Source organism: Camarhynchus parvulus, chromosome 3, assembly GCF_901933205.1.
Source record: "Camarhynchus parvulus chromosome 3, STF_HiC, whole genome shotgun sequence".
Classification (NCBI taxonomy): Eukaryota; Metazoa; Chordata; class Aves; order Passeriformes; family Thraupidae; genus Camarhynchus; species Camarhynchus parvulus.
Window position 1 is genome coordinate 44,458,767 of NC_044573.1, and position 27,391 is coordinate 44,486,157.

Here is a 27,391-nt window from a genome sequence, read left to right on the forward strand (position 1 = left end):
CTTGAAAATGTTGAAAAATCAGTGAACTAATCAGTTCTAGGTGATCCATAGATGATTACTTGAATTGTAACCTATCTTGACTATTTCTTTAGTAGATGTGTCTAGTCTACTAGCTGTCAATCTTGATGGGGGGGGAAAGGAAAGAAAATGTTATTTTAAAACTTCTAGTCATTTTCTTTACAATTTGCATCAAATTGCATACTTGAAATAGTTGCAAAACATGGAGAATAATGCTGACTGTAATTTTGTTTTCCTTGGTGGTTTGCTGTCAGTTTTGCTGCCAGATGAGAGAGTTAGAAACCAAGGAAGATCTAAGTCATATTATCTGATACAACATTTCTTTTCCATATACTGGTATCTTTGTATATTTTAAGTAAGATGGAATACTTTTATGAGCTATAAAAATTACATACTGTAGGAAATGTCAAGATGCAGGAATGAGTTGCCTTTGAAAATGTCATGGGATTAAAATATGCTTGCTCATACTGTTTCTGCACATGCTTATATATATGTTTTATACTTTGGTCTTGCATATTTTTCTGGTTGTTCTTGCTTATTTTTCTGTGACTGACTTTCCCATTTCTGTGTGTTTACTCAGTCTTGTGTGATAATTACATCTACCATTGTGATGATGGGAGCTTCATTCAGCCACTTTTCATTTTCTTGCTTAGGTTTGAAGAGCTTTAATGGTCTTTCAGATTCTGCCAGAGCAGTCTGTCATTTTATCCTCCTGTGGCACTCTTATTTGAATTTGTTTTGTTTTAGCAGAGCTAATTCCTGGCTTACATTACAGGAAAATTAGGGTTACCAGAGGTTAGCTCTTCTGTACTGCATTTCACTATTAGATACGTTCTCCTACTCATGCTGGTGATAGCTGTATAGGAATCATGTACTATTTATGCCAGTTGAAATTTAGCTACATGCAGTATTCTTAGCAGATAGTGTGTTTTGCAGGAAGGGGCCACTGGATATTAGTTTCCTCATTTCTGACTTTACTGTCTAGTTTTAAATCAGGGTTCACAGTCCATAGGAGCAGGGCTTACTTCATGTAGCTAGCACTAAAAATATGCTGCAAGAATCTCCTTGAAACAGACAATTCATCTGCCAAAAGAAATAATGTTAGAAGAGTATTTATGCTCTTCTCCCCCCAGACAGTTCAAGAGCAGTAAATATAGTTGAAGCATGACTAGAAAATATCATTTTAGCTAGAGGCAAGAACAAATAAAAACCTTGTTTGACACCTTTCTTCCACTTCAGGAAAATTTGGAATGGAGTCCAAGGTATTCACACCTGTGATTTCTTCTGTAATCAGTTTCTTTCAAAAATATGGTTATCACCCTCAGGTTCTGAGAAAATTCTCATCTGACTCCAAAGTTAAGTCTCTGACTTTTGTTTAGGATTTCTATTAATTTCAATGTCAATGCTTTATCAATGAACCTAGACTTAAGAAATACTATAAGCCAACATTGACTATAGATACAGGAACAAATAATAATTTACAGATCAAATCCTGGAGACAAATGAGATTTTAAAATTTATGCTCCTGAACAGTGTGGCTATAAGGACAGCAAGAAGTCTGAAGTAATCAGAAACCCAATTAGTACTGTTGACCCTGTTTTAAGTTTATATAAATAGTGTTTGTTTTCTGAAATGACCTGAATTTTGCAGATTCAGGCCACAATGGGCTGGTTCAGTAGCTCTCTAGTATAAGCCTCATGGTAGGCACAAGACACACTGTCTAGATCAAATAAGATGGCACTTTTGGCCTAATGCTTATCATGCGTTCAACTGTGAATTCTGTCTTCAGAAGTGTGTCCTAAAAAATCCAGATCCCACTGAAATCTCTAAATAATAGCTTCTTCAGAATGAAGACACATTCTAAGGATAAGGGATATTTTATGCCTTTTTTCTTTTTATGGCTGTGATATAAGTAACAAAACATATAAATATGTGGGTATGAAGTAGTATGAGTGAGTATGTAAGCAGTATGAATAAGTATATAAAGCAGAAATAATATTTCAAGGGCAATCTTCAAACTGATACCTCATAGATTAAATATACTATATGATACTACATTTTGAAGTACCTTACTCATATTTTTTGGAACATCTTGTGGCATTTTCTTAACACTATCAGGAAGCTTATTACGTATACAAAAAGGCTGGTGTTGATCTTTCCATATTATACTGTAATAATTTCTATAGGTCTCATTTGTTTTATAGTGCCATTTGTAGGCACTATAGTGTGCCTATAAACAGTATGAACTCTAAATATCAAAACATTATGAGTAATTCTCTGATTTCTGTGCCCTAGAACCCTGCTGGCATTAGGTTGCCATGTTGGAATTGCTGATGAACGTGCTGAAGAAAAAGTGAAAAAAATGAAACTTCCAAAGAAGTAAGTTCAGTGTGTCTTCTTGTTAGGCAGTGTGAATTAAGTGAATTCTATTTTTAACAATTCAATATTTACGCTTCTACTTTCATTAGTTCTTGGGCATGCATGTACATGCATGAATTCTCAGGAATTTTCAGCAATTTTCACATACCATAATTGACAATTTTTCTTCCAGATATTTGTCACCTAATGTGTAGACAAATTTTAGGGTTTCCGGTGCTCTGCTGTAATGTCTGACATTCACAGTTATTTGTTTCTTTTATATATTGTGCATATCACAGAGGCTTTGTAAAGAATTCTTACAGTAAATTTGCCAGCGTATTTTACAGTGCTGCAGATATTTAAAAGGGACCCTTTTGAAAGTTCTCAAATGGCCATGACTTGAGGTGTAGGGAGCCTGACTTTTTTCCAAGTGATCTTGGATGTTGGCATCAGCACTGGTAGGACTGGGCTTAGCCTGGTATGGTATAGTGCCCTCCACTACCACAGTTCTGAAACCAGCTCCCATGGCCCAGCCAAGTTGCCCTGGCTTCTTAGCACCAGTATACACACACAGAGTTTGGGAATAAAGAACTTGGGATCTTGGACACAGCTGAGATAATGGAACTTTAGTTTCCTATTCCTGTCTGACAGTCTTAATGCCCAACATACGCTTGAACCCAGGGGATAAAGGAAGATTATATAATATGTGAAAAGTCAGAAAGGTAAATGCCACAGTTTTACTAGGAGAGAACTTCTGCATGGTCTGTTATGCCTGAATTTAATACAGTAACTTATTTTCCTTGGTTATGACTCAGAGCAATGGTAAGTGCTGGTTGCTGAGTTCCTGCCACCAACTAGCAGCTCATTGCTCTTCGCAGGAATGTGTTCTGTGCAGAAACTGCTGTTCCTCTGGTATTGCATATCTCCATTATTCCCTGCAATCCTTCACTTCATGTGTTACATGCAGTCCCTGAGACCAGTGTAACAACCTCCAGCACGTTTCACTAAAGCAAATCATCTTTCTTCCTTTTGTGAGCCAAAAGCCTGTGCCTCATTCTGGCAAGATCCCTGCAGGCTTCTAGGTAGTACTTTACTACAAGGTAGCTGTAAGAACCTGGCCCATCAAGTCTTTGGTATCTACCATACTGCGCAGATTTACATACCATTGATATTACAGTTTCAGAATCCCTGATGTGGTGGCTTTGCCAGAATGAATGGGAATAAAAGTAGAGTATTATTTTAAGTTCCCCCCCAAATTGTTCTTTAGTTTTGGTTTCCCAAAATAACTGTATATCTCTCAAAGAAGAAAAGATATCTGGGGCCTTCTGTATTTTTGTTCTGAATTTCCTGGGCAGAAGTATCTGTGCATTTGCAAGATTGTTCAAGTGAATCAAATTTCCTGCTTTTGAAAACTGCAGCTAAATCTCAAGTATGAAGTAATTATACTTTCTAATATAAGAAGTCCAATAATGTTGAGACTTTTTCATGTCATTTACGATCATAACTGTAGAAACTTGAAGTCATACCATACATACAAGGTTAGAATTTTGATACTTCACATATAATGGATTGAAAAAACTAGCAAAAAGGAAAGGAAAACATTGTGGCTGTATTCTTAAAAGCTTGTGCAGGGGAGTGTGACCAGAAAGAGCACAGTAATTGCCAATCTGACAAGTGTGCTAATTCCATATGTTTCACTGTTTCCATTACTGTCTTGTTTTACTCATCTCGCTGAAGTGACTGCACAGAAACCTGATAAGAGGTAACTGTGAGGGCAGTAAACTCCTGTGGGGGCTTGCTGTATAGAAACCTGCAGATTGGGAACTATGTAGAGGGCTGATTTTGGAATGATCTTGAATTTTTGTTTTCTAGCTTAAACTTTTTCTTTTTATTGTGGTAATTTTGAAGGAATATTCAACCTCTTATTTATAGATGTAATCTCTCTTAAATACCTGCTTGTTTTAAATTATTGTTTTCAACAAATAACTTGTTTAACTGTGTTTTAAGATCATTGTTCCAGAAGAGAATTAATTAAGATTGGTAAAGAATTTGAATATTTTAGGATATAAATTGGGATAAATACTGTTTAATTTTATGAGTTTTTCTCTGTCAGTACAAATAAAGAAAATTACCAAATTGTTTAGAAAATAATTGAGCAATTGTTTAAACTAGCCATTCTTTATACACCCCAGGGTGTAAAATTTCAATGAGAGCATTCTGTTGCTTATTTCCACAGTCTCCTTTTGTTTTGACCAAAATAGTGCTTTGTATGCTGGAGGAGAAATAGAATCATAGAATCACTTAGGTTGGAAAAGACCTTTAATGCTTTATGTCCTCTGTTGAAGGTTCACTCATAAGTAGGAGATTTCTATAATTAATGGGAAGAGAATAACTTTATAAAAGTAGCATTCTTAGGAGTGTTAAAAAAAGTGAGGAAGCTGTCTTTCTCTTCTGAAGTCATGCTTAAATTTAAGCATTTGCTCCTGTGATTTGAAGGAGAATTAATGTATGAATTATTATGAAAGCATTTTAAGGTGGATTTCAAAACTGGTCTTGACTAAGCCATTTGATCTGATCTGTCTCTTAGCATCCCTTTATGCAACAGAAAGAGTGTTTTCTTGTTTCAGTAGGAAGTAGATAGAATTTAATAAGTATTGTCATCTGCTCAGAGGTAGAAATAATATTTTTGATATACGCATTTAGATAAACATCATAATCTACTACTTTGAATATGTGGCATTAGTAAAATGCTTTAACAACAATTTTAGTTTAGACCATTTTGGGTAGCTTTCATTACCAGTTACTTCATCCCATCATGATGCAATTAGCTTGAAGCAGAATCAAATCAACAAATCAGTAATCAAATTTAAATTATTATTCTTTATGTTCAAAAGCAGATATCATATTTATATAGATATATTGCATAGATGTTTTTTTCTTTCTTTTGCGGTTTCTCTTAATTTTTTTTCCTTGCTGAAAAGTAACTGCAAGTTCTGTTTTTATTCACCAGCTATCAGTTGTTGAGTGGATATAAGCCAGCACCCATGGATCTGAGTTTTATCAAACTGACCCCCTCTCAAGAAGCTATGGTGGATAAACTAGCAGAGAATGCTCACAATGTGTGGGCAAGGGACCGTATAAGGCAAGGCTGGACATATGGCATCCAGCAGGTAAGCACTAACTTCATACACTTAAAACAGAACTTATCTATTGAGATATTTCACAGCCAAATGGAAATAATGGTGACACACAGTCAGGAAAAAACAGCTAGTGAATGCAACTTTGTCAGTCAAAGAAAACCAAACATAATTTATAGCAATCTTGGTAAATAGCAGTATGATACTCTTTTACAAGCAGTATTAAAAAACTTGGTGGTGTATTCTTGTATGCTATCTAAATCTCAGGGTGAGAAAATTGCATGCAGGAAGCTAACATGCTCCAGTATTTTAGGATATGTAAATATTGACTTTCACTAGGGGAATCATTTAAATGTTTGCAGTTCTGGGAATTGAATAATCTTGTTTATCCAGGAAAATAAGAATGTAAACTTCTAGTAATAACTTTGCTGATATGTTTTATTTTTGGTAGAAGCCGTGAACAGAGAATATTTAAGTCAGTCTCAAAGTTCCAGTCCTACCTTAGTTGTTCTGCTCCAGTGAATATGAATATTATTTGGTAGTTATCCCAATGTATTATAAGGGAGAAGAGTAAGAATAAAGCATAGTGGATTAATAAAAGCAAAACTCAGGTTCTTTGGTTTCTTTAAAAAACTCAGTCAGTTGGGTATACCATGAGCCTAATTTAGTATTTTCCAAGACAGCTTCTACATCAGTTTTCCCTTAAGATTTTCTAGTCTTTTTGTGATTGGTTGTGAATTTTATATACAGAAAGGTCTCTTAATTTGTGTTTATGAATGTGTGGTAGCATTTCACAGTGACATTTTAGGACAATTTACCCCTGGGGAAAAAATGAGTTTTCATGGTTTTGTGCTGAGCATAAAAGGTCATTATTTTTTGCAAAAATGAGATAGAGCTGTTTTGTAGGTACATACCCTTCTCATCCTTGTTTTTGACAAAAATTTTAGTTATATATTTCAGTGCCATATATGTCAAATTTTGTTCTTCTACAGGACCAAAATTCATTTTATTTGCAAAACTTTTCTGTAAAATAATAAAATAATCTGGGTTTTTATATATTAAGTTAAGCACTTCACCTCATCATATACAGGTATGCTTATCTGACAAAATATGTGCTGCATATCTGCATTTTCAGTATTGTTCATTATAGTGTCTTACTCTGAAGCTGTCATTGTGTTACTCTGTAGGCTAGTTAGGAAATCTATGTTCTGTATTTCAGTCTAGACAGACTGCAAGTCAAGTCTTCTGTTTGCAGATTGGAATATATGTATATTCTCTACTAGGAAAACACTGAAGATAATTCAGTGTTTGTGCAACTCCCCTGCTTTCCTCAGGATCAAATTTTTCCCTAATAATGCACCTTTAAGTAAGAGGCGGCCTTTTCAAGTGCTGTTAACATTTCTGATGGAAAATGAATCATGAGAAGTGTTGGAAATGATGGTTTTCTGTTGTCAGGTAGGGGGAGGAGGTTAAATTGTTTTGAACTCAATATTTCAATCCTGTGTTTATGGAGTCAGTGCACAATTCATTTCTAGAATGAAAAACTGTACGTTCAAAAGAAATATTTCTGATATATAAAAGAAGGCACTGAAGAGTTTATACCATGTCTCCCATATTTTTTATTCTTCTAGAAGCCAATCATTTTCAATACAGGACCTTGCCAACTGGGAGCTTTGAAACAAATGAAAGTTGGGAAATTGTTACAACTTTGGTAGAAACTTGACATAGCCCAAAATTAAATTTAGTTTTGCAACAAAATTTATTGGTTAAGATAAAGTTAAGAAGTTTCTGGAATGAAATACATCTCTTAGCTAATTATATTTCTAACTAGCTTTGGGAAAATCTCATGTTGACTCACATCTAGCAAATAAATTTTCTTAGATCTTGAAGACAATTTAACCTACCCTTTGTATCAGTGTATCTTTGAAAAAACCCACAAATAATTTTACCATATTTATTGGAGTGAATTTGCAGTTAAATTGCATGTTTTCTGAATTAGAGAGGTATTAGGTAAGAAAGTCATATATATAAGCCATATATAAATGGTGATGTCAAAACTTTCCCAGTGTTACTGGTTTGGGAATAATACATAAAAGATGTGTGGGTGGCAATGAAAAAATGTCTCCTTTACATCTTCACAATATTTTTATTATACACTGTCTTTATGCATGTTTTGGTATGCCTGTTGATATGTAAGGTTTTGCATTTGACAATGTGTGATGTGATAGCCATAAATCATTAGTTTTATTGTGGTTCCCAAAAGGCAGTAGAGTTGCTCAAGGCCACAACTTGGGTTTTAAAAAACACCCCAAAACCCCAAAAAACATTGATCAGACAAATCTAGTATGGGTTATCAACTAAAATTAAACACTTCAGAAGATCAGAAGAAATATATAGTCTCTCTTATGTTCTCAGTGCTGTGCTTAGGGAAAGAGACTAAACTGACTATTGAACCTAAAATGTTGTAGCCTGTGAGGAGACATTTTTGAGAGAGCAAGAGAGCAGAGGGGAAAAAGGAGGACTCTGATCTACTCACCGAACAGCTCTCTGTATTTTATCTACTGACTCCTAAAATAGTTTCCTGAGGGAAACTGGGAATTCTGGCCTTCCCTAGGCTCCCTTCCTAATAAATGTCCTGCTCACTGGATGATGAAGTTTAGTATGAAAATTAAATCTCTGCTCACTTTTTAAAATTTATAGTCTGGTGTGAGAAAACTCATGGCAGCTAGAGGTTTTGTTTAAAACCCCTTAGCCTTGTAATTACTGAGTGGAACATTAGCCATTTTTCAAGAGTTTTAAAAGATTGACTCCATAGTCTCAAAGATGTTTGTCTAGACAAATAGGATTTACATATCTACATCCATTCTGATGGCCAAGGACAGGTTTTTGTATAAAAACCTTATTGGAATGGTAACCCCTAGTTAAGTTTTCAGGTATTTTTTAAGCAGTTGGTGTGTATCAAGCTCTGATACACACTCTGACACACACTCTTGACTACCAGGTTATGCTCTGAAAGTGTCTTAGACAAGTGCTTCTGCTCTAAAGCTTGACTGGGCTTAGGTATATATGAAAAATATTTAACTGTTCTTCATTACCAAGACAAAGACAGTTATGGACATGAAGAGTCTGGAGAATTTAAAACTAAAAAGCTTAAGTGCCTATGAAACTGATCACATTTGGAGTTGGAAAGACAATTAATTTGGTCTGTCCTGCGTGCTTATGCTTTAAACATCCATGAATTTTTTTACTGACTGAAGACTTTTGTGTGCTGAGTTGAGCACTGTTATTGAGAATGCAGTGTAGTGGTGCAATGAGCAGTGTCATAGTTATGCTTTCAGCAGAATATGATTGTAAATGTGGACAAGAGCTCAGAAATATTCATGACCTTCAAGAAGCAGATTTACAAGGTCAACCGTATACTTTACTCCCTAATTCCTGGCGGACAACTTACCACAGTCTCATGTATAATTAAACAGGTAGATGATGACCTTTTTAACAATAATATGTCTTGCAGAAGGTGCCGTGCTTTGGATATTGATGTTGATTTTTTCTTAATTCTGTAATCCTTCTCTTTTCAAATATTTCTTTTTCTTCTGGAAAAAAACACCAACAGCTGAGTTTCTGGATTGCTTACAATATACAGATAACAAATACTATTTATTAAAACCCATGAGAAGAGAGCAGAAGAGCAAGGTGCTCCCTTCTGAGTGTAGTGCAGAGATGCCTCTCATTTAGCTGGCATACATATCACATGGCAAGCTGCTTGCTCTGGGTGTTGTCCATACTGCTGTGTGCTTCTGCTTGACTCCAATGTGTTTATTTCATGGGCTACATTTTGTCATCCCATCATATTACTGTGACATGCTTTGGTACTGGAGTGATACAGTGACATGATGTTGTGCTGTATAATACTATAAACAGATCTTGCAGAGCTGTAAAATAGTTTCTTAAGGGAAAGAAGCTTACAGATGTTTTAAAGTAGATGAACTAATCACTGGGAAATATATTATGAGCAGCAATCATGCTGTGGCTGTAGGATGATCTGAATAATCTAGTAGGTCTGTTCAGTATGGGAGCCTCATCATTTTGGGATTATATAAAATGAAAAAATTAAAGGGGTACTCTCAAGTAGTTAAAGTATAAACTCTTTCTTTCTTTAAAAACTGTTGAGGAAAATGCCTTCCAACTTCCAGACTTTTTTTTCTCCTTCTAAATCCATTTTTTCTCCTTCTAAATCCACTGCTTGTCAGGCTCTTTTCTTAACAATATATAACAAGCTACATTTTATGCATGACTATATACAGTATTTTTGTTCTGCTGCTGCAGAGCCAGCCAGGAGAGGGAGCACAAGTTAGCTAATAAATCCTGTTCCCAGAACTGTCCTGACAGCTGTGATGACACTGATCACAAACAAGTATTTTTTGGTAGTACAGACTTACAGTTGCTTGTTGCTCTGTGAAGGGAAAAAGCAGGAGTGAAACAGGTGGGAAAAATAGATGTATTTCTGCTTAAAAGAACACATCCAGTCGCAAAGGTAAGTGAAAAAACAAGCAGAAAAATCAGTATGAAAATACTTGATGGTGTCTTCTAAAGGAGAACATGGTTACCTGCAAGTTGGTGGTCTTGCAGCTGAGGAAATGGTAAATGTACAAGGGCAGATACAGGAGTTAGATCCAGGCAAAGAAGCAATATAGCCTTGCTGTAAGTGAATTAAAATAATCCCATTTGTGCTATGAGAGAAGGCTTTTTTTTTTTTAACCTTGATGGATTTTAAGTCCTGTCGTAACTACATGACTTTTTTCATTTGGTTACTTTCAAGGAATTTTTCATAACAAGATATGGAAAAATAGCATTGACGTATAAAAGCATGTATTTGTGACTAAATCTTCACAATCTAATGGAAAATATTCAGAACTCATATAAGTTTATCCATGAACTTAGGTATATTTTGGCATATCCATGAACTTAGTGTATTTGTTGACATTCATAAAACTGTGATTTTATGCATACAGGGGAATCCCAACATCCATATGAATAAGGGAAAGACAGAAAAAGAGTCAAGCTTAGAGATCAGAAAGCAAATGACAATAATTTAAAGTACATTGCCTGCTTTGTCCGTTTTCCTGAATACATGACTTCTAGGTCTCTCCACTGATTGTAGAGATCACAGGCAAAGATTCTTTCCCATTTTGCTTGTATGCATTGCCACATATCCTGATAGCTCAATCAAAGGGTATCTTGCTTTTTCTTCCTATTGCATTGTGTTCTGGCTAGAAAAGCTAACAATGAGAAACCCCATTTATACTGAAAAAAGAAAAAGTATTAAAAATCTCACAGCTTTACAATTGTTTATAAATATTGGCAACTTAAAATTTTTCTTCTGCCATGTGATAAACTTCTTAAAAAAGATGCTCTGAAGTTCCTATCCTAGAATAGTCAGTTGGTATTGCTAAGCAATTATGTGAAATCTTACTTCTCTTTGGCCCAAAACTGCGAGATATTTTGGTCTTTTAAAGTCAAGATCTTATTTTTTTCAGATGTATGGAAAGTAGATGGCATCATAAATTAAGATGAGGTGTTGGTCTTCTCAGGCTGCCTAAGGCTGCAATGCAGAAGAGGCATTGTTCTGGAAAGTCAGACTGGGTGAAATATTCATGTGTGGGAAAAATCAAGTTGTTGCTTATTTTTTCATTAAATATATATCAATCCAGCATCTTGTCCTTGTAAAAACCACTTATGTTACCTCACTTTGACATTTTACATGATTTACACTGATATATTAGTTCCTTCCATTTATAGTCAGGGCACATTCTGCCAGGCATTCCATATGGCTACAGCCCTCAGTGAAGATGGCAGAAGCTGTACATGTATTACTAAGGATACACATACTTCCAAGGTTAGAACTCAGCTGCTAGTAGTATTCCAGGCGAGGAATACAACCTCTTCTTTGGTTGGGTGCATTTGGATTATTAACGTTGCTAAGAATACAGCTTTGTTGTTCTTCTGGTTCTAATGCTCTGGACTTTGAAAATTACTTTTTTAGTAAATACCAATTTAGAACTGTATTTTTCCTTTTTTATGATTTTTTATTTGCATGATTTCTGGTTAAACATGAGCTGCTATGATAGGTGTGGAAAAGCTAGCCCTCTGGCTAGCAAGGCATGAAAGGTATGGTGCGGGTAAATGATCCTGCTGGCAGTGCCTGTGCTGCACGCGCACATGGTGGCTCACTGGTTTTCTGGCAGCACTGCTGGCAAGCTTGCCCTGTAGCATTTGTTGTGGCAATTGCTCAGAAATCTTTGTGATAGTGAGAGGTGTGGATCCTGGGTGTTGGTGGAGATCTGACAGCAAGTGGAATCAATTCACGGCTGTGGAATGAGGGTTTGCTAATGGTGCAAAGGGAGCTGAGAAAACAACAGCACGTCTGTCTCACTGGACATGTGCTGAAATACATTTGTTTTGTGCTTGCAGTTTAATATCCTTGCTTATGAGAACAAAATAATTTTAGTACCACACAGAATATGTATCTGTACAGCTCTTATACTTTAAATCACAAAATGTGTGTTCCCAATTAATTATTATCATATTTTTCCTTCACGCTTCCTACTATATATTTAAACTTTTCAGTCTTTTCCTATCCTTCTTTCAGTTTAGCACTTATCTACATATGTTTCTGGTGACTTTTTGTTCCCTTTAGTCTAGTGGTCTCTGCTATTCCTGAACTTCTTAGAGATTTGGGAAGGTCCAGGAGTGCACAGCTTTGCAATACATTATTTATAGCTCTGAAAACTACATTATTGTTTTCAAATGTCTTTTAGAGGTTTATATGATGCTTTGTTTTTTTGCTACTGAATTAGTGCTGAAGCACGCAAATGAATTACACACGCTGCATCTCTTAATAGGTTCTTTTAGAGCTGTTTGTAGAATTTGACTATGGTTTTCTTGTTTTGTTCTTACGTGAGATCTGTCTGTCCAAGTTCCAAGACCAGTTGTAAGTCCAGTGCCTCAAGATCAGTTATCAGTTATTGACATGTCACAGACTCATTGAGCAAATGAATGCACTTTACATCTGACATGTGTTTTCTTGGAGTTACTTTGCAGCAGTGTTCTTTACCTGTCACAGAAGTTTTAAGAGGCTTGTTGATATGTTTTGGTGTGTGTGTTTAGATGTTTTTTCTGTAGTTATTTTCCTTTTAAGAGCTACATGTAGTTTAAAAAATTTATGTAGTTAAATTGGCCAATTGTTGACCAATTATCGCCTAATTGATATCCTTATATACCCTACGAAAAAGTGTATGAGTGCCCATTCAAATAGTTGTTTGTCTATCATTTGCTATGTATATCAGAATCTGTCATGTACACTGTGAAAAGTAATACTGACTTTTCGTGGACAGTGCTATATCACTGACGTTTAACATTATTACTTCCATCCAGGGCACATTCTGCCAGGCATCCCCACTTTTTATGGTTGCAATGTTTTCCTAAGTAAAGTAAATTAAATTCTAAATTATTAATGGATATTTGACACATGAAATGAAGATAAAGCTGTGTAATAAAATTCATACACTTTTTTCCCTTTTTTTTCTGTGATATGATAGGTTTTCAAAACAAAAGAATTATATAAATATCATGTATGCTACCTAGCTCAAACCATTTGTCTATTAACAAGTAGTTGCCAGACAAGCTCTATACCAAATAGTCTTCTGATGAATCACTGGACTGTCAAATCTGGAAAATTCTGGCCAAAAAAACTTAAGAAAATTAGGTTGAATGTTAAAATTTATTTTAACAGTCTACAATAACATCTTTGTATTGAGTAGGAGAAATTCAGTCTCTGTACTGCTTGGAAATGTATTCAGTAAAAATTACCACTCTTAGCTAATCAGTTTTCTTGTTGACTTGATTGCGAATGTACAAAGCTCAATCGCTGTACAGGATTATTCTCTACACTTACACCAGAGAGGCGCAGAAGGTCATTAGCACTAAAACTTATGATGAATATAACAATAAGAGGGCTTAATTCAGAAATTATTAACACATTCAAAATTTAAATAGATGTGTAATAAGAAAAATAAAGAACCAAGTTGTTATAAGAAAAACCTTTTCTCGCATTCAAATTTAAAGATGTAGCCACAGTCTTGAATAGGTGAAAAAGGTCACATTGTTATTAGAAAAAAGGTCACAATGTTATTAAATTAGATCCAAGGAAAAAAACCTGTAAAATCAGGTTGGTATAATACATTAAATTTCTGTATTCCTTTTTTTTTTCTCTCCTTGCTCTCATTTTGTGCTTAGCCATTTTAAAAGCACTTATACTACGTTTCATTTTATACATTGGTATCAGCTGATTGCCTTTATGTTAATTTGTGTTAATGGTTGTTATGGCAACTACAAATGCATTAGTCTAACATTATATCATTGATAAGAAGTTACATATTTATTGTTCCAAACTTTCATATTTTTAAAGACAGTATTTCACAATGTTTTTTGGATGTAGAGTGCTTCATAGGAAATTATTTCTCTTTTTGTGTCCTTTCAATCACAAATAATCAAACTCATAGTGTTGCATCACCTCAGATGATCTGAGGTTAACTCAGATGTTAATTAACATTAACTCAGATGTTAATGTGAATGCTCTTATATCAAAAAATAATTTCTCATAACATTTACTTCAGTATTTGCTTGAAGGACACAGACCTTTTACACATCTACCAAATTAAACACTGGATAAAGTAGGATGTCAGCTTAAGAATTTGGAACAAATATGAAAAGTGGATCCCTCAAATGGTATTAGTGTTGACCCTGCCACTGTCCTTTCCACGAAATACAATTAGAGCTGATATGGTTTTGTAATTTGTGTCACCAGCAATGCGTTACCTTTATCTTTCTGTTTGCACTTTTAGCATGTAGGTAATGCCTTAATGTTTCTTCTCCTAGAGGAATAACTTGTAGGACCAGATTTCATCGAGCATTGGTTTATAATTGACCTTTCAATATATCCTCACTATGACAAGGCAAGAGGCAGATAGTCTCGCATCTAAGCATTTAAAGAGTAGCAAAAGATGCCTGCCAGATTTTTTTCAGAATGGATGTTCCATTTCTTCTCTTCTTGAAAAGATTGAAACCACATATGTTCCTAAAATGAAAACTGTAATGCTGTAAAAGAAGTAAGGTACTTTCACTGTAGACACTGTCTTCCAAAATAATAGCCACTGGTTTTGGACTTTGTAATAAATCTAACCAATAATAAAAGCCTCTCAACAGCAGCTATTTTTTATATGATATGTCCATCTGTAATTTTTAAAAATAAACAAAGATATTAGGAAAAACACGGAGAGTTCTATGCATGGTTTCTCTCATTGCCAACAAATTCTGATAGGATGTGAGAAGAAAATATGGACAAGAAAACAATTCTGTTAGTCACTAAAAATCAGATTAGCCACTTAAATAATCCAGTTAAACAGTGCTTTCAAATAAGATCATTTTGCAGTAGAGGAAAACCTAATCAATGTTTTCTAATAAACCTAAAATTCAAAGATTAAACCTTACCAATATTTTCATTTCAGCTGGAGAGTGATTAGTTCAATTATCTATTGCAAAAACTCTACACGCGGAACACATAAATAATATTCTTGCAAACCCCTTTATTTTGAAAAATAAATGTCTTAAATAGTTGTTACAGTAAGGCACGCATTTATTATCTATTTTGTAATTTATTAATTAGTGTTGCACACCTCTATTATTTTTTATTAGTGGTATTTTGTTCTTTTGTTTTTTTCACATTTACTATTTGGGCATTTTGTATATTTATGGTACAGTAATGTCAGCTTTAGTTAGAAACAAGTTTCTTCTTATGGTAGCTACTTTATAAACAGTGTATGAAATATAATTCTTTTGACTTTTCTGTCATTCTCTTTGGCTCTATCCTTGTTTCTGTGGTTTGTATTGTTACTTTATTAAGTAAATTTGACAGAAACTTGCAGGAGGTAAAATAATAAGAGCTTTGTTTATTTGTGTGTGTTGCTTTTTTAATGAATTCAGTCTTGTAGTTTCTAGACTATTTTTCTCTGATTCCTTGCCATAATTGAAGTTACATGATTTCAGTTGGTATAACGGTAATTTTTATGGTGTTATTGAAGAATAATCTTGTCTATAAGATAAAAAACACAGTTTCTGAAATGGAACTGGTTTTTCATACCAATGCAGGATGTGAAAAACCGACGGAATCCTCGCCTCGTTCCGTACGCTCTTTTGGATGATCGAACAAAGAAGTCCAACAAAGACAGTCTTCGGGAAGCAGTCCGCACCCTTCTAGGCTATGGTTACAATTTGGAAGCTCCTGATCAAGATCATGGTAATTAATTTTGAGTATTTTCTCAAAAAAAGTTTAGAATTTTCCACTCTGCTATTGAATTTTTTGGTCCAATAAAACATTTTGAACAGATGTTTCCAAATATAATAGGTGCTTTTCTCCATCTTCTCTTCTCTTAGATCTTAATTTTTTTCTTTCCTTTGTTTCCTTTCCTTGTCCTTTGGCCTCAAATGAATGTTTTTAAAATGTAACATTTTTACATTTTAAAGGAATTATTTAAAATTTAAACCAATCAACAAATTTTTTGGGAATAGTTTTATTTAATGCTATATTTGCTATTTCAAGACAAAATAGGAAAAAAACTCTGTAAACTCAGTAGACATGAATTTTATATTCCTAAAATTTTAACTTTAAATAATGGAGAATTCTACAGTTTTTGTACAATCTTGTATTTAAACACTTAAAGATACAAGATGAAATTTTCTAAAATGAATGATTGCCAACCAAATTTCTGTGAATGGCAACCTGCAAGTCTATAATTAGATAGTTTGTTAGAGCCTTTAAGTCTCCTGGTCTTCCTCAGGTGTCTAAACCTTATTTTTTTCCCCTTCATATAGTGAGAGTGGTAAAGTTTTGACCTATTTAGGCCATAGACCTTCAGTAAAGCATTTCTGCAGGAGACAAAACTCATATCTAACTTGTACACAGGGAACCTACCATTTGGAATTTCTTTTCCAAAGCACATGCATGCTCTGATCCTTAGGTTTTATGAGATACTGCCATTAAATCACACTTAAGTATGAGGCATTGCTGAGACCATGAATGTGTAGCAAGGCTGGATTGCTGAGTATGTAGAGCAATGTTCCTCAGTGGAATGGACAGTGTTGGTGGCAAAATGCCGTGATCTCACTCTTAAATCTGCCAGGATGGGATCACTCTTTTTTTCCTTAGAATGCAGAGATTGTTGAGCCGGTTCTATGAATGGAGTTCGTAACGAAATGTAAAGAACACTAGTGCAATCCTTGAATCTGAAAGATGTTATCAAGGTTGTTGCAAAATTCCCTGAGGAAAGGAACTGCAGAACAGTATGCCACAAATTGATCTTTCTCCCTGAATCAGTATTCTACAAAGACTGGAATTGTATTCAGCAATAGATTTTTTTAGTCATTTTGGGGATTTAGATTTTGCAGTTTATGAGCTTCTCAAGTTATGGAGATGAATAAAACATGTCACAAGGATCATCGTTCATCAGCCAAAATTCATACTGTTATCAAGGGATTTAGAGCCCTCTAGTGGTGTTCTGCATCTTCAATCAATTTTTACTTAAACCTTAATTTTACGAAGTTCTTAGGTATTAGTTTTTGTGGTTTTTATTATTATTATCTACTGGTTTCCTACAGCAGCTGTATTTTTGGGATTGATTAGACTCCAGAAAGCATTTTCTTACTTAGAATCCAAAAAGAAAACAATTTATCATATACCATGCTTTGTGGTGCTTCATCTGTATAGGTGAGGTACTAGGGTCTTCAAAAGTGTTTTTAAGGCATTACTTGCATGGACTATCAAAGAGAAAACTTTACTGATAAAGAATTACGTGGCAGAGAGATGTGTTGCTTAGAGGAAACTTAATGAACCTCACCGAACTGAAGTCAGGCATGGTGGCATGAGAAGTGATGGTTAACTCTGAAGGATGCAATTTTATAGGCTGTCCTAGTGATATTGGAAATGTTGACCTTGATGTGTATGAGAAAATAGAAGAGGAAGGGAGAAGTTCTTAGCATGGCCTAACAAACAGGTGCAAGTAGGTGCAGACAAGTTTGATCTTATAACAAACTCAGGGAGAAGTGGAATTGTGGTGATTAATCTGGAATGCTGAGTTTTCAAATGTTGCACAGGCTTTATTTGATACATTACAAATTTGTGGGAAAAGATCCATGCATTTGGCCTTTTTTTTCCCCTAATCTGAGGAAAAGAATTGGAATGATCCTTGAATCATTTATTCGTAGCTGCATTCAGATTTCTAACAGCCTGCATGGCTGTTCTGCAGGAACATTCTTCTTTTCATATCAGTGCTCAAAGGGTTTCCTTTACCTTTTGCTTTTGCTTTCACTGTTTCTTGTCAGTAATTGAAAAGAGTACTTTCTGCATTGATTTTTTTTTTGTCCCTTTATACTTATTTTTATTTTTTAATCCTTACAGCAACAAGACTGGATGTGTGCAGTGGAATAATGGAAAAGTTCAGGATCTTCCGTACAGAAAAGACCTATGCAGTGAAGGCTGGGAAGTGGTACTTTGAGTTTGAGGCAGTTACTGCAGGAGACATGAGAGTTGGCTGGACCAGGCCTGGTTGTCTGCCAGATCAGGAACTTGGCTCAGATGAAGAAGCTTTTGTTTTTGATGGCTTTAAGGTTTGTATGTGTTTATCTATAATAATATGAGTGGCTGCAAAAATTTTAGTTTTTGTGTCTCATTCCATGTATCATTGCCTGAGTTGCCTTCCCTGCTTTCGTTGATGTTTCATGACATTGTTTCTCTGTCTTTGAGGGCCTAGGCAGAATAAATAGAATCAGTATCACCTGAAAAATTATTAGCAAGGTCTGGCATTTTTATAATGTTTTTTTCACAAATTCACATGTTTCTACAATATATATAAAGAATTGACAACCAAAGTGGCTTAATCAAATTCAAAAGCAGAGCTATAACTAGCTATGAAAAATTCTTTAAAGTTTTACTCTGTTGTTTTCTCTATAAGATGTGCCATTAGAGAATAAATATGGTTCAGATTCTTAACATTAAGTGTTTGAGGCAAACTTTGATCCAAAGTATTTGTAAAAATATAAGAGTTCCAAAGAGTATAGCTAGGTTTTCATAGAAATCCTTACAGCTTAAATGAAGTATGATAGAACCACTAAGATTTGCTCAAATTTAACTCTACATGAAAAAAAAGACCAATTTAAATCTAGTAGTAAAAATATATAGGAAAATAAACCTTTATATTACTGACTATCATCAGAATAGATTAAATGACTCGTTGAAATTTTTAATTTCAGTATGAGGGCAAGTGCAACTGCTATCTGAATCTTAATTGTTGTTAAGGCTACTGATGACTCATTGTCAAATTATTTCTTGTATCTGGTATTGGAATTAATTTCCCTTATTACTATTAAAATATGTAACAGGAATCAACATAATTCCTGGATATTCCCAGCAAGATAAAGTTCTCAAGATTTATTTTATTTATGCTGTGGGAATTTGTTTCTTTCTTACTTCTGCATTGCATGAGAAGATGCCTTAAAAAAAGAACTGGAAAGTTGTTTTGTGAAGTGTTTTACGTAAACCACTCAAGTCCTTTATTTTTACTGGAATAGCTGTATAGTTGCCTTCTGAATCTTAGGGTTTGGTGTTTAGGTCTCAGTCCACAAAGCTATATGGTTGTGTTTGATTTTAATGGGTTCTTTCCTTGGTTGGAAAAAAAAAAATTTGACCTTCAAGATATTGAGAAAGATTCATTGGTTTTGTACAGCTTCTAGGATGGATACAGAGCATAAACATCTACTTGTGATGAAATACTTGAATAGGAATCCTATCTGTTATTGGTTATTAACATTTCTTTTCCTGTGCTTGGTTACAATAGTTCTTAACAGATGTTAATTTATTTGAAGTCCAGTCCAAGACCCCCTTGAAAGCCTTTGCAGTCTTTGAATTGAAAGTCAGTCAGAGGAATCATGCCCTCAGCTACTCTGGAATCTATCAGAAACCCAGTGCTTCTCTCATTCACAGACAGTTCTAGTCTTTCCAAAATCCGATATGAGAGAAAGATTTATTTTGCACAAAATATTTTAAAAATTATACTTAAGCAAACAATACAGATTGTTTGCAAGTAATGAATTTTTAGGCTGCTAAAGTAAATAAAAGCAATTGCTTAAAAAGAGTTTGTGGAGTAGCTATTAAACATTGTAATTGATAGCATATTATTGTGATTAAAAGTCTTTCATGGAGCTTCTGCAGAAAACAAAACCATACTCTCACCTTTTACTAAAATGTTGAAATAGCAATTTTCCCTGTCAGCTCTCTTAGCAATGTTTTATAATGCTGATGTGAGAGGTGATGTCAAGAAGTTAATTGTTGGCTTTCCATATTCAGAGTCAGCTTGGAGTACTCACAGACACAATTTTGGAATGATATTCTGTGAAAGTGTTAATTTTAATGCCATCTTAATTGAGGCAGTTAATTATTAGTTCTACCCACGAAGATGAGAACACATACATTGTCACTCTTTTTCTTTTAAATGCTTCTAATTATTTCAGGCGCAGCGGTGGCATCAAGGTAATGAGCATTTTGGCCGCTCTTGGTTGGCAGGAGATGTTGTTGGATGTATGGTTGACATGAATGAGCACACCATGATGTTCACCTTAAATGGTGAAATCCTGCTTGATGACTCAGGCTCGGAACTTGCGTTCAAGGACTTTGAGGTTGCTGATGGTGAGTACTGTAATACATCATGCTGTTAACTTGCTATTGCCTGGTTTTTGCTCTGACTTCACTTCAATGTGTTTCTTTTGTGTTCCATCTGCCTGTTCTAATCCCTGACCCTGCCTCCCCTGACTTGTCCTTTTTTCTATGTGATTAGTATTAGCCTTTTGGAAAGGGAATTTGCTGTGTGTGTGACAATGAGGAAGGGTTTTTTCTGTAGTGATCTTTGTGGCTGTCTTTTGTTGTGAGACCCTTTAACTGTTTTTCAGGGATGTGTCTGATGAGACAGATTCATGACTTTTAATAATTCATCCTCACTGCAGTAGATCACCATATGATGTAATAGAATTATAGAAAGTATCATAGAATTGTTTGAATTGGAAGGGACCTTTTAAGAACACCTAGTCCACCCCCCTGCCACGGCGGGCAAGGACATCAGATTTATCTAGTACTGAAGTACTGAAATAATACCAAGTGTCTGTCCAATTGGTGAGAAACTGGTAGTGAGTTTAAGCCATCTTTAAAGTTTTGTTTTAACACTGGGAGGAGAAATGACACCTGACCCAGTCAGGTGATACAAAACTATCCTCCAAAATATTCTGCTTAATTCTAAACCAGCAGATTGAGCTTTGTGCTTATTGTGGGGTTGCAGATTTCAGCATCCACAAGCAGGTGCTAGTTTACTGTCAAGACATAACTTAAGAGATTGCTAAAGATGGCAAAGATTGTGAGGGTCTGTCAGGTGGCAGATTGATTCTGTACCAAAGAAGTATCTTGGTTTATCAATTTAATTATATACCTGTGTGCAGATAGAAACAGAAAAGGGGTAAGAAATTGTAAGTTAACTGTCTAAAACTTCTGAACTATGTTCATGTTAAAAAAAATAAAACTTTAAGCTTTCATTATTTGTAGGTACGTATGTTCTGCCATAAATATTATACATCTGTTAAACAATACAGGTGTAACTGAGAGATAAAGTCAAATTTTTTGAACAATAAGAGCTCCACATGCTACTGTTGGGTTACTCATCCCTACCCTATTCCCATGGGAAATATGAATTTCATACTTCTTAAATAGGTAATTCACTCTTTGAATTTCAACCATTTTATTTTCATCTGGATTTCAGAGTATTTTACTTTCAGGAGTACTTTAGGAGATTTTTTTTCCTTCCTATGCCATACATTAGGAATCAGAAATATTTTAATTTTATTTAAAGTTACATAATCGCCACTAATTTTCTGGACTGGCTCCTGTTACTTTGCTGCCTTTGGATTTCCTTAGATGCTGGGGTAGCATGATGAGGGAAAGGGATATGAGAACTTGCTTGCTGTTAGTGTTGTATGCAAAAAATCATCTCGGTACCATTAAATTTTAGTGGCTTTCCAGTTATTAGTTAGTATACTCCCATTGAGGAAAAGTTTCTGAAAGAAACTCAAATTCCATTAAATTCTGAGGGTAGGCTGCATTTATTCCAAGCTGATGAAATCACAGTGCTGTACTTTTTGTAGTCCTTGTTTCTAGCTGCAGGTCCAAATTGAAACAGATCTCTCTGCTTAAGGAGTTCCTGGCTTGACACAGAGCCTGAAGGCTTTGGTAACCATGTCACAGACTTTATGTCAAATGTCTCAGGTTTTCCACAATATCCGTGTAACTCACATTAAGTTCCTTTAGTATTGTTTTTGTAGGAAAGTGTTTTGCCTTTGAAATAAGATGTCCTAGTCTGTTTTCAAGGGAATGTGCTGATTGATCTTATATTTAATAACTCCAAAGTTATATTTGAAATTATTATGGGTGTTTAATACACAAATATTGGAGACAAAAGGAGAGGGGAAGGGAAGACAACGGAATATGAATGTGTATGTGCAAACACACATATGAAATACCCAAAATAAATTTATGGAGCTTTTTTTTTTATTTTTTTCTTTTTGGAAGGCTGTTTTTGGTTTGATTTTGTTACTGGCTCTTTCTTAAAAGCACTGAGACCTTTCTGCAGGTTACTTCAATCAATGAATCATGTGCATGTTTTATTGCTGTGAAAAGGGACCTTTCTCTTTAGAAAACAGTTAGAATTTCTGGTGCAGCTGTATAGTAAATCAGACCTGTAGATTTAATTTACTTAGGAACAATGAAAAGGGGATATGGTGCTCTGCCAGTAATACAGCTTGTGCTGCATGTTAAGTTGTACTACCAACAAGAAGAGCTCTTTGGGATTATGGCAGATGAATGTATTTAAGAGATATCATCTCAGTAGTAAAATTGATAAACATAATGGTGTCTTATTATGCATTTGTAGCAGATAAATTTGACTGTAGATATGAACAGGTACACTTGTACAACCCAAATTTTATTTTGTCAAGTTGTGATTTCTGTGAGCAGGAACTGCTTGTAGTGTTTGACAGATTGAATCAGGAGGTTCATGTTGTATTCTTGAAAGTAGGGAACATTATGGAAAGTTTTGCTGTCATGTGCTTTTGCTATGTGTTACAGACAGTGCTAGAGGGTTACTTTTCTTGTGGTAGTGTTTAAGTATTTTTACTTGTTTTGCTATTTCATACAGTGAAATAAAATTTTCTCCATAGCCCAGTTATGTATCTAGATAAAAGGAGCCAGGTTAAGGGTAAATAATCTTTTTATGTAGCCTTCAGCTTGCAAGGGTTACGTGGGATCTGTGAATAATAATATTTAAAATGGCTGGGTACCCATTCAAAGATGGCTATTGAAATTAATTTTTATTCTGTAGAAAGATATGTAGCTGTCTTAACAGCACACCCCCTATGAGATGTCTGTCATTACCATGTACAGAAGAGCCCAAAAACACCTAAATAACAACTAAATAATTGGCAAGTTGAGGTAGAATTTCACCAGAGATGGAAGTAGGGTTTTCATGGTCAGGACTGGGACTGGTGTTTATATTCCATTTATACAGAGCCACAGTTACAATTATGTGCAGGGATCAGCTACATGTACAGTGCCTTCTGTTATCAGTGAGAACTGTATTGGTGAGAGGGATTGTCATCTTAATTTCACATTGCCTCCCTTGGCAAATTTCACGGGACACATTACCTTGAGTAAAAACATCCATGACAGCTTTACCTGTGTAGGAGTTTTTTCCCGTGTTTCTTTGTTTTCTTTCAGGGAATCTTGCAAATGTTAATTTACATTTATTACATTTTATTTATGCATGTGTGTTTAAGATACTTGCTTCACATCTAATCTATCTAGGAGGTTTGGGGTTTTTTTTGAAACCACAGGTAGATAGAAGAATTACTATTTTTTGGGTGATGACAAATGAGAATTGTAAGGTTATTGAAAACAATTTTGATTTTGGCTTTGCTTAACAACTTATGCAAAACTTTAACTAAGCAAGGAGCCTAGTAAGTTGTTCCTACTAGAGCTGCTAGGCTTTATCATGGCATATACCTCTATATGTAAATGTGATTTTCCTGTTTATGTGTTGTTTAATACAATTATGTTCTGTTTAGTGCTGGAAAATATTTGCATTATTGTCCATCTCTAGATTTGCACTAACAGAATTGACATTTATCATGTTGTCTATTATAGCTGTGTTATCTGAGGAGTTGATGCCTTGTCATTTAAGAGCCAAGCTGTGAAGATAAAAAATCTGGATTCAAATTATGGCTGATAGTGTTATGTCATTAAATTTATCATGTCTAATGTAAATACACATGACAACCAGTCTTGTGTACATGTAGTAAAATCTTCCAAAAGTGGTACTGAAGGCTGATAATTTGTCTGATGGACAGTAATTCCTGTAGATGGTGCTCTGGAGTTTGCCATGTCTCTGAAGAACAAACAGCAAGAATAGACTTTTTTTTTTAATCTGGGCAGCCTAAAGAAAAGTGAGGAACTACTTGATATTCTGTGCTTATATTTTTCAATACCTGTTATGTTCATGTGAATCAGAATCACTGAATAGAACTTTGTGTTTCTTGTTGATAGAAAAGAAAACATTTTGTTAATAACCAGGTCAAATGAATCTGCAGAGTAGTTTATAGCTGTGGAAATTGAAAAGCAGGATGAAAAGAAATAGAAGAAATAAAAGATTTTCTTAGGTTTTTAGACTGCCTAGCAGAAATCAAGAAAAAGAAAAATGAAAATGTACCTGCAGAAAGTGCCCTTGCCCATTCTGGGGAATCAGGGAAAAAATTGTAAAAAGAAGTCACAAATGTGTTCCCTGTGCTAGTGAAACAGTAAGGTGCATACAAATGTAAACCTGATTCAAAAGGTAAGACAGAAAAAACAATCCCAAACCAAAATACCTTAAGTTTCATGAAGCTATGGTGTCATATTGTCAGTTCTCATTTTCCAGAACCAGAGTTTTCTGAATTTTAAAAATGAATTAATTTTATTTTTAAAAGAAATCTATGACGTGCCCTTTGTGCATATTTGTAGTTCTTTTCCACTATTATAGATGCATGGACAAACACTGTATTACTTTTGAAGTAAGATTCTCTCAAAATACAATGTATAATGGCATTTTAGGAGGAATACTAAAAGTAGTGAGACTTACAGTAAAATTGGCAATACGATGCCAGTTCAGCAGAGAGATTAACCAAGAGCTGGCTATCTGACTCTGGAGTAGGTTGAGTGTTACCTAAAAATATTCACGACTATTAGAGGGCAGAATGATGTTTTAGATACATTACTTGGTGACATGCAAGATGTGATTTGCTGTTGATGACTGCTTACCTTTATAATGTTTGCTCTTAGGGTTTTTGGTTTTTTTCCCACAAGTGGTTTTTAATTCAGTTACGGAAGAAAGCAGTTCACCGATATTCATTCTGTACAACCCACGTGTTCTTTCCTCTTGTTTTAAGGATTTCTACCTGTGTGCAGCCTGGGCCCATCTCAAGTGGGAAGAATGAACTTTGGAAAAGATGTCAGCACTCTAAAGTATTTCACTATATGTGGCTTACAGGAAGGGTATGAACCCTTTGCTGTTAATACAAACAGAGACATCACCATATGGCTGAGTAAAAGGCTTCCTCAGTTTCTACCAGTGCCACAAAACCATGAACATATTGAGGTTTGTGATCCTAGTGAAATGTTTCTAGACACCTGAATATGTTTGAATTATGTCTCTACTTTTGTACTTCCAAACAAGATTTTAATGTGATATGTTGACCCAGTTCTGGATGAATCTTACACCTGTTACAAATTTCTTACATTCAGTAGGGTTGCAAAGAATGTGGTTGTTTGATTGGTAGTTTTTCCTTCTGCAAAACCTGTGACCTGGGTTAATGTGACAATCTGAGAGACAAATTATACAAGATGTCCTCATTAAGAGCTCCTTGTGCAGTAAGAGCTGTGTAAGCAACATCCAGAAACAGAAGTTATTATTTTATAATAACAGATACCATGTGTTCTAATGCACACACTTTTTAATTTTTCCATAGCTAATTGGTTTTGATTATAATAAATATTTATTAGCCAATTGTGTCAACACTTATGTCCCAATCAGTTGTGCATCTTGATGGAACTGAATTAATGCCTTATAAGTTTTCCATGAAATTCTTCTGAAATGGTATAATAAGAACTCTTTTTCAATTGGTGTGTGCTATTTAACAAACAGTTTATGTTCTTTCATATGTACATGCATGATTTTTATTCATCGGTCTGTGTTGTTCTGGGCTGAGTTGGATTTATGTTGGAAAGGATTGTGGTGACAGGCATAATTTCTTTGTGACTTTTTTTTTTTAGCATTTTAATAATGGCGCAACAAAAACCATCCACTTCTCATAGTATTTTTTCACCTTCAAAATGGCAGTACATGATTTCAATGCATTAGACTATGGGCACAATGCTGTTGCAAGTTTTGCAAGTCATGCATGCTTATTGTGGAAATAGAAATTGAATATTTACATGGCAGAAAAAGCATCAGCTTAAAAAAAACTACATCTTTGTTTCATAGGTGATGAGAATTGATGGCACCATAGACAGCTGCCCCTGTCTGAAGGTCACACAGAAGTCCTTTGGTTCACAGAACAGTAAAACAGATGTCATGTTTTTTCGATTGAGCATGCCCATTGAATGTGCTGAGGTGTTCTCCAGATCCGCTGCAGGAGGGTTACCAGGCTCTGGTCTTTTTGGCCCAAAAAATGACTTGGAAGATTATGATGCTGATTCTGATTTTGAGGTTCTAATGAAAACTGCTCATGGTCATCTAGTTCCTGACCGGACAGAAAGAGAAAAAGATGCCACAAAACCAGAGCTGAATAACCATAAGGATTATGTTCAAGAAAAGCCCTCACGTCTTAAACAAAGGTTAGTAGCTTGCTACCTTTTCCCACCCCTCCCCCTTCTGCTTCTCAAAGTAGAGGAAAATGCCACTCATGTCTGACAAACCAGTCAAGTAACTTTTGAGTATACAGTTTAGGGTCAGAATTAAGTGCTTTTAAGAATAAGCTTGTCTCTTTCTATTTTCTGAATAATTTGCCTCTGTGATTGGGCTTTTCGTAGATATTTTAATTTTCATTTTTTTTATTGCAGATTTATGCTCAGGAGGACAAAGCCAGATTATAGCATGAGTCACTCTGCACGGCTTACTGAGGATGTGCTAGCAGATGATAGGGATGACTATGATTATTTGATGCAAACTTCCACGGTATTGTAATATAGGATTGATGTTTTAGCTGTTTGGGGATTTTTAGTTGTTCAGTTTGGGTTGTTTTAATACTTCCTTTTTTTTTTTTGTTGTTGTTGTTGTAAGAATTCCAGAAACAGTCTAATTTTCAATTTAAATGTCTGTGATAGTTCTGAACTTCTACGTAAGTTGAGAGTGTTTTGTTCATTTTATTTTGATTTGATTGTCAGACTAAAGCTGTTTCCAAATGAAAACCTATAAACTGGTTTAATCTGTATTTGAAACTACTGTTGATAACACTAGACATAAAAAAGGACAATTAAACAGTTTTAGAATAATGGAATAAATTGGAAAAGGTACATTAAACTAGTAGGTCAGTGTTCAGGACCATTTGAAAACATCTCTACTAATTCTTCAGAACATTTATTTAATGGAATTCCATAAATTCAATTTATTTAATGGAATTCCTAGTGAAAGTTTTTTGCAGGT

The 27,391-nt window shown here is 34.9% G+C and overlaps 1 protein-coding gene across 1 annotated transcript in view; it reads left to right on the top strand.

Moving 5' to 3' along the window:
- RYR2 (ryanodine receptor 2) overlaps positions 1-27,391 on the top strand; it is a 380,434-nt gene that overhangs the window by 220,276 nt on the left and 132,767 nt on the right. Inside the window, exons 24-31 of the mRNA XM_030944688.1 lie at positions 2,314-2,397; positions 5,387-5,546; positions 15,720-15,867; positions 18,025-18,233; positions 20,133-20,307; positions 25,137-25,345; positions 26,231-26,583; positions 26,809-26,923. Coding sequence (XP_030800548.1) covers positions 2,314-2,397; positions 5,387-5,546; positions 15,720-15,867; positions 18,025-18,233; positions 20,133-20,307; positions 25,137-25,345; positions 26,231-26,583; positions 26,809-26,923 — 1,453 coding nt within the window. The remainder of the gene's footprint in view (positions 1-2,313; positions 2,398-5,386; positions 5,547-15,719; positions 15,868-18,024; positions 18,234-20,132; positions 20,308-25,136; positions 25,346-26,230; positions 26,584-26,808; positions 26,924-27,391) is intronic.